At 36.7% G+C, this 8,700-nt stretch overlaps 1 protein-coding gene across 1 annotated transcript; it reads right to left on the bottom strand.

Annotated features, from left to right (window-relative positions):
* Positions 1-2,279: 2,279 nt before the first annotated feature.
* LOC121388516 (protein escargot-like) lies at positions 2,280-6,822 on the bottom strand. Its single transcript, XM_041519879.1, has 2 exons — positions 6,293-6,822; positions 2,280-4,553 (listed from the first exon to the last, which is right to left on the bottom strand). Exons 1-2 carry the CDS (start codon positions 6,648-6,650, stop codon positions 3,496-3,498), a joined length of 1,416 nt encoding a protein of 471 aa, XP_041375813.1. The 5' UTR covers positions 6,651-6,822; the 3' UTR covers positions 2,280-3,495.
* Between the last annotated feature and the right edge of the window lie 1,878 nt (positions 6,823-8,700).

Here is an 8,700-nt window from a genome sequence, read left to right as displayed (position 1 = left end):
TTAATTAAAATATCCATGCACTATTATATATAGTTATAACTATATTAGTGGTCCCTGCATATGTAACAAAACACAATAAATAAACAACAAACGTTTTCGTCATATATTAAATACTTTAATATAATGGGGTGAAATATCCTGCATGTACACTGATCGTATACATAATGATATACACAACAACAAAAATGGCATAAATAATGCTGGTGAGACGAATGATATTTATCAACAATGGGGCTATTTCTTTGGCACAAGAATACTGTAGAAAAAGATATATGTTCCAGTGTGCGTAGTAATTAAAACAATGCTGTCTACAAAAGGGTGAGGATTTGTGACGTAATTTATCTAACCGGTAGTCATTAGGTTCGAATCTCGAAGACGTAAGAGCACTATCCTCGCTTCTCTCTCAGTACCTGTTAACAAATAGGTATTGGCTCACTGCCCTGACTAGTCAGCCCAGATAGTTCAGGGTTGTGTCGAGGACAGTGTGCTTAACCCTTAATTGAATATAACCAAGAATGTAAACTAAAATAGCAAAAAATAAATGAAATTTACCTTTACAAGTATATAGAAGAATCATAAACTTACTAGATCTAAGTGAAAGGTTCGACTTATTACCAAATAAAAAAAAAAAAAAAAAAATAAACAAATTAATTAATTAATTTTTAAAATAATATATATACACTTATATTTTTAAAAATCTTATGTGAAGAAATTAGTACTCCAGAGCAAGAAATCCTAAGTAACATCATTGTCTAATAGTCCATGAGTTAACCTGATATCTAAACTGTATGAAAACATATGATGGCCATTTTTGAAGCTCCACATAAAACATTTCTACCATCGAGAAATGGTGCATATAAAAGATCCCTTGCTGCTAATCGAAAAAGAGTAGCCCATGAAGTGGCGACAGCGGGTTTCCTCTCTCAATATATCTGTGTGGTCCTTAACGATATGTCCGACGCAATATAACCGTAAATAAAATGTGTTGAGTGCGTCGTTAAATAAAACATTTCCTTTCCTATCATCCAGAACTAGCAGACAATGTTTTTTAACAGAGGAATATATGCAAATTTAGAAATGACCAAAATAAATAACAGGTGTACAAACGTCTAATGACGGAATGTCGCAGACTTCCAGTGGCCACACGGGGGCAGGTGTGGTCAACGTTCACACACACCTGTTCAGTTGACCTCTATACAGGTCGAATGATTTCTTTGTCGAGAGTCACTGAACAAATATAATCGTTTCTAACAGACGAACAAAAGCTGTGTGGAACATACAATCGCTTCATATTAAATTGACGTTCAAAAAAAAAAATTTTTTTACAGATGTGTGGGCGAGTGTTTGAAAAAGATGCAGGTGATTCGCAGGTGATTCTTTTAACAATAAATTTAACAATAGAAGCATGGGAATGTTGCCGTGTTGCCCAGGAGTTGTTTGTTGTCTTTGAAAGTATTGTGTTATTTTTAGTTTTAAGTATTCTTCATGAGTTCGGTTTGGTCTTTATTGCTAACTAATTGCCGTACATAATGTAGTCTAGACTATTGGAGTGGTTAACATATCAGAACAGAGGTTGGGTGTGAGGTTATCAACTGATTTATTATTTTTATCCATGATGTTTGACTTTTTTTCTATTAAAAATACGTGTACATGCAGTATCCAATAATTATATTTTACTGATGTTTGGAAATAAACAGCTATGGTGTCCGAACTGACGAAGTCTGTTATTCTTCATTTCATATCATTTTAACAGCCCAGGACAGTGAGTTAGATGTTAGTAGTTAGTGAGAGTGAAGAGGGTGTAGTAGTCTTACACCTACCCACTGAGTTGTTAAAATTCGCTCTGGGTGAAAGCCGGTACCAGGCAGCGAACCCAGTACCCACTAGACTTATGTCCGATGGCTTAACCACGACACTACCGATGCCGGTGTTTTTTCTTTCTTAAATGCAGATGTTTTTAAGCATTGTAATTGTGTAGTTACACTCGTGTAAGTCATAAACAGGTGTTTAAGCATTGTAAATGTGTGTAGTTACACTCGTGTAAGTCATAAACAGGTGTTTAAGCATTGTAAATGTGTGTAGTTACCCACGTGTAAGTCATAAACAGGTGTTTAAGCATTGTAAATGTGTGTAGTTACACTCGTGTAAGACATAAACAGGTGTTTAAGCATTGTAAATGTGTGTAGTTACACGCGTGTAAGACAGGTGTTTAAGCATTGTAAATGTGTGTAGTTACACGCGTGTAAGACAGGTGTTTAAGCATTGTAAATGTGTGTAGTTACACGCGTGTAAGACAGGTGTTTAAGCATTGTAAATGTATGTAGTTACACGCGTGTAAGACAGGTGTTTAAGCATTGTAAATGTATGTAGTTACACGCGTGTAAGTCATAAACAGGCTTTGTAAGTTCGGTCCCTAGTATCTCTCCAAACTTCCCCTCAATCGATCTGTTTCTGAACTGTAGAAAAAATAATCTTACTTTATATACAAATTATGATTGTGTTTTCTTTCTTCTCTCATATACATATTATATGATATAGCCTAAACGAAATGTTTAAAGTTGCTGAAATAATCGCATTATCATGCAGAACAGTGTCAGAAAATGAAGTGGTCGGATGGCGGTCCCAAGGAAAATGAAACGAAAATGAAAGGAATGTTGCTTTAACATTGTATACTCGGTGACGATTATATAGAAAAAGAAACTCACTTTAATTACATACACGAACAAATGATTTTTACATCTACCGTACTTTCTCACATACAAGATAACATATATCACGGCCAATTGTGGGGACTGGTTGGAACGGAATATATCCATTTGTGCCCTGAGATGGACATACCGATTCTCCTATACTTAGAAGAAAAAAAATCTAAATGAAATATGATCCTGAACTCAAATGCATGTGCCCTCTTATATCATAAAATACCCAAAGGTAAAAATCCAAACGGACAAACAAACGCCAGAAAAATATAAATACTACCACCGACTCGGCATATAAAAGTGAAAAATAATACAAGTCCTACTTTCAAACATCGATGGCACATAAAGACTAGCGTGTCATTTTAAAAAAGAAATTAAACAAAATTTCTAACAGCACCTTCAGTGTAAAATAAAAAATCTATGTCTATACTACAATAAATTAATAAGTGGTGTAAAACGATCATTGGCACATTTTGATATATCCCTGTTATTTCAATACTAACATGTTCAAAGGACTACATATAGTTCCTATATGCGACACAGAACTGGACGTACTGGCATCAAAGTCAGATATGTTTTCCACAAAACAGTGCCTTTAGTTGACAAATTGTCCTTTCAATAAATTAGCAACGTCACCAAATACTCTCAGAAACCCGCCAGAAAAAAATGTATACCCGATTTAGATTCGACTAGCGTTCATTTAGAAACGGTTTAATATTTGGAAGTATATTCAGTTGTAAGCCGAGGTACGTGGATGGTCATTGATCCTAACATAATGTTTTAAAATCCCTTCCTCTCAATGCACAAGAGTTCCACAACATCCGTCTTCGTGTTTTAGCAGTAGCGACATCCGGGAGAAGGTTTTACTGCAAGAACGACAACTGTACTTCTTGACGTCAGAATGTGTCTGAAGATGCGCGCGCAGATTTGACCGGTCGGCGAACGCCCGCCCACAGTGTGGACACGTGAAAGGTTTTTCCCCGGTGTGAGTGCGGATGTGGCCCTGAAGTAACCAGGGACGAGAGAAAGACTTGCCACAGAGTTTGCACTTGCAGGGAAGGGTATGAGTCCGTATATGCATCTTCAGCGCTCCCAGAGAGACGTATGTCTTTTCACAATATTTACAGCTGAATTCCTTCTTCGTCTGCGAGGTACAGTGGAACTGTTTGTGTTTGGACAACCCACTAAACGTGGAGTAACTCTTTTTGCACGAGTCGCACTGATATCGGATCGGTTCGTTTTCCTTGCTCTTTTTCTTGTCCATAGCAGCAAGGTCAAGGTCGGAGCCACTGCTGGTCTTTAGCACTGAGTAGTTTACCACGTTGTCAAACGGAGATTTGTGGTGTCTCGCTCCCAAGTCCATATGTTCGACTCCTCGATCCTCGAAAACCATTTTACCCGTGTCACCAGCAGGTGGCGAGAAATTCATAGGATATCTCAATCCATGCATGTAAGGAGGTGGCGGCAAAAATGGCGATCCTTTCAAAGATGGCGGAAGCTCGGCGTATGGGCGGAACGGAAGCGGTGAATCCAACATGGACCTCGGAACTGGTTGGACCGGAAATCCATTTAGAAACCGGAAATTGAACGGAAGGAAAGAATGGTGATGGTGAATGTTGTTGAGAATGGATGGGTGCCATGGAAACGGCTCTGGAATTCTGGGATGTTCTGGTGGCGAACCGCTTGGTGAACTTAGCGGTGGGCTGCTACTTATGCTCCTGTCGCTTTCCCCACCCCCGGGGGAGGTGCTCGAACCACGCAGTGGCGGCTCATACAGACGAGGGACAATCACTTTGGGGTGAACTGGAGTGACCTTTCCTGTTGACTGGATTGGACTTTGTATATTTTCCATTTCTGAAAAAGAAAAAAAAATTATGTCGTAAACGGTGGTGTAATATCCAGATGTATCCAGATGTATGAATATATAAAATATATTTTTAAGTTTTTAGTCACAATCCACAGTAATGTAAAATGTACTATAGAAAAATGGACTTTCAACTTCTCTAGGTATTTTAATTTTTGTATCAAGATTAGGAATTTTAAATTTTTGGTGGGGATGTTGGGGGTTTGTTTTGGGGAATTTTGTCGTTTCCTTCAGTTACTTTAGTTATTTTTCAGTGAAAATGACAGATATTTGCAGAAAAGAAAAGAAAAGAAAAGAAAGGAAAATAATTTTGTTTAAAGGTCTCAGCAGAGAGAGAGAGAGAGAGAGAGAGAGAGAGAGAGAGAGAGAGAGAGAGAGAGGGGGGGGGGGGGGGGGGGGGAGGGAGAGAGAGAGAGGGGGAGGGGGAGGGAGGGGAGAGAGAGAGGGAGAGAGAGAGAGAGAGAGAGAGAGAGAGAGAGAGAGAGAGAGAGAGAGAGAGAGAGAGAGAGAGAGAGAGAGAGAGAGAGAGAAAAAAAAACCCAGACAGACAGAGCGAGAAAGAGAGAGAACAGACACAGATTAACTGACGGATTTTACAAGATTAAGTTGCATATAGAACTTTCTGGGGTTTATGTTTGCTTTCATCCATGTGTGTGTATGTGTGTGTGTGTGTGTATATTTATTATATATATATATATATATATATATATATATATATATATATATATATATATATATATATATATATATATATATATATAATAACAGATACTGAATAATCGCTAAAGTAATTTTTGAAAACAAAATTCTTATGGTTAATAATTTTATTCTGTCGAAAATGAGTATAGCTATCAGTGTAATATCGTTAATACCAGCAAGATACCTCACATAGTAAATTATAAAGAGAGAAAAACGTCATCAGATCTTATCTTTAATAGTCTTCCTTTCACATATTTCAAACAAGCATGATCATTACAAGACGTCATAATATCATGGGGATAAATAGACGAATATTAGTGGGTTTAACTGATAATGTAGAATTAGTTATAAAACAATAATATACTAGTAATCATATTAGTAGCAATACAAGTAGTAAAATCGTGATAGTACTTGTAGTAGTAGTAGTAGTAGTAGTAGTAGTAGTAGTAGTAGTAGTAGTAGTAGTAGTAGTAGTCAGAGGCGAATGTAGGGGGTCCAGGGGCCCGGGGCCCTCCTAAATTTTGCGAAAGTTATAATTTCATTATATATTAATTTTCATCCCCCTCCAAACCTCCCCCAAAGTTCCCTTGGCATTCCGCCTCATGTCATTGCCCCTCCCACCAAATGGATTTTCTGGATCCGCCACTGGTAGTAGTAGTAGTAGTAGTAGTAGTAGTAGTAGTAGTAGTAGTAGTAGTAGTAGTAGTAGTAGTAGTAGTAGTAAATAATAATAATAATAATAACAGTGGTAGTAGCAGTAAACGTATTCACTTATAGTATATAACAATAAGTTTCATGAATTATAAAATCATAAATAATGACCATCATCAAACATCCATCCCTTAAACCCTCAAAAAGACACTAACATGCCAATATAGTAAATGAAATCACACTGATGTAATACTGCAGATTTATACGACTACAAGACACAATTCAGTTAAGGGGTAAAAACGAAAACGGGAGGGGTTTTGTTTTTTTCTCAATAAATTAACTAATTAGCTAATACGTGAAAACATAAATTCCATCTCACCTGCATCATAAATTTCTTTCTTTCTCTCCACAACTGCTGGAGGCGATTCTGGCGACTCGTCGCTTGTCAGGGGAGAAGCCCGAGGGTTTTCGCGAGGGACGATCCTCCACAAGGGTGTCTTGTTGTTTGGATCTCTCACCTTTGGTGGCAAACTTAGATCGGTTGTTCCCGCTGTGTCCCTCATGTCGCAATGTTTCGCAGAATCAGTGTCCGTTGTGTCATTTTCGTCGAGATTGTCCATTTCACTTTTCGGTGGTAGCTCGGCGTAAGCTGGACTCGGGTTCGAGTCTGCTGTGGGGCTGACAGCCGAAATGTCTCCTCTCTCACCTCTTTTCTTAATAAGAAATGCCCGAGGCATTGTGATTTTTATACAGCTGACGACTGTCGAGTTCTATATATCCTCATATAAACGAAAAAAGAAAATGACTAGAAATCTACAAGCCTGGTTGTTTACAAATGACGTATTTAGCCAAGTCACGCCAGGTCTAAAGAAAAAGACTGTCTCTTTCTGCAAGTTCCACATTAATAAAGAGGTAAAGACATGTCTAAGATAAATACTCAATCACTCGGTGTGTGGCTCACACTGTAAATCACGGCCTCTGTCCAACCAATCAGCGGCGATGATCTGTCACTTCGGAACCCATTCATCCAATCACCTGACGGGTGATCCATTTCTTCCCTGAAGCCCCGCCCACCGACTGTTCCGCGTGATACCAGACATAGGGACAGGTGTTGGAGGCAATATGCACGCGAGCAGAACGCGCAACCGGCAAACCGACACTGAAAAATATATGATACACAAAGGCGCGAAGGATCGAAAAGTACTTTACACGCAATCTGATAGCTCTTTTTACTTCAAAACGTGAAAAGTTATATTGTGTTTTGTAAGTGTGCCGGGTAATACGAAAATTATCTACATCATGCGTGTCTCGCGAAGATGTTTTTTTTTATAAACCAAAACTATAGCAACATGTTTTATTTGCGTAATTTTTACTCAAATCAAAATAGCTTTAAATCGATGATAATAGAATGAAAAAAGCTAAAGATGAAAACGAATTATTACAAAAAATTTAATATGTTTTTGGCAGTTGTTTTATTTCCACTGGAATTTTTCTTTTCTTGTTGTAAAATACATCTAGTGAATTAATTTATAAATTATAGACTAACATTTATAAATTAACGATAAGAAAATAAATAAAAGTGTTTTTCCGCATGTAAAATAACCTGTATTATATATATATCACGTATGTGTTTAAATCAATTAATAAAGAGTCATTTTATGGAGTTAAAATTAAAAGTTTGTTTTGTTTAACCTTAAAAGCAAATTGACTAATTAACCATCGACTATTCGATGCCAGTCATTTGGTAATTCTGACACATAGCCTTCGCGGAAAATCTGCTACATGTTTGCAAGGCATCTTTTGCATGTACTTTCACACAAACAGGACATTACATACCACGACCTATGATATACCAGTTGTGTAGAAAACATACAAGTTTATTAAAACTGGTGTAGGGGTTATTGTTGTTTGTTTGTTTTTTTGTTTTGTTTTTTGTATTTTGCATTAGTGAAAGATTTTATAAAATAAGAATAGCTTTAAGAATAGAAACAAAATGTTTCTGTAATCGGTTTCTCAAATCATACAAAGCAATGGCTGTTTTCGTTTGATATTTTCATCATATTGTCACAAAAGCTGAACTAAACAGAATATTACTGAAAGTAACGATACAAATATTTCAGTAAATTGAATCTTTCCGAAAGGGTAATAGGCAATTATTTTCAATAAATTAATTATCATGATAAAATTCCAGGCAAATGCAATAACAGTTGTTTAACTTGACTGGATGTGGACACTTTTTATGCCGATTGTCAGACATTTTACCTTATAACAAAACAGATGATTTGGTGAAACTTTGGGCGTTCTGCCATTCTGAAACGTAACCCGTAAAGGGACAGACCCTAGTTTCAACCAGTGAAAATTAACACTAAGTTTAGTTAAAGGGACAGACCCTAGTTTCAACCAGTGAAAATTAACACTTAAGTTCAGTTAATCTACAAATCTTTAACACATTTGGATAAAGTTACAATTGGGTGAAATAGGAGTCTGACTTTGAAATGGTGAAATACCTTCTAAAATTAGACTAAAACTTGACTCTTTAACTGTTACTTCTCAGACGCACGTGCATTTTTACAAATATGAAAAATGTATTTTGTGATATTAAAAACACCAGGATGACCAAAAATACTCCGAATGTATGGAAATGGATAATCTAAACAATAAAATCTAACTAAAGTATGATTTCAGTTATCAAAAACAGCTCTAAAAGTACAAAATATGCCTTAGTGTTTAAAAACTAGGGTATGTTCCTTTAAAGAAGAAGAAAAGGCGTAGTCAAAAGTTGGCTTT

Source organism: Gigantopelta aegis, chromosome 14 (assembly GCF_016097555.1).
Source record: "Gigantopelta aegis isolate Gae_Host chromosome 14, Gae_host_genome, whole genome shotgun sequence".
Lineage (NCBI taxonomy): Eukaryota > Metazoa > Mollusca > Gastropoda > Neomphalida > Peltospiridae > Gigantopelta > Gigantopelta aegis.
The sequence above is the reverse complement of the archived record's forward strand: the minus strand, read 5'-3'. Positions and strand labels throughout refer to the sequence as shown.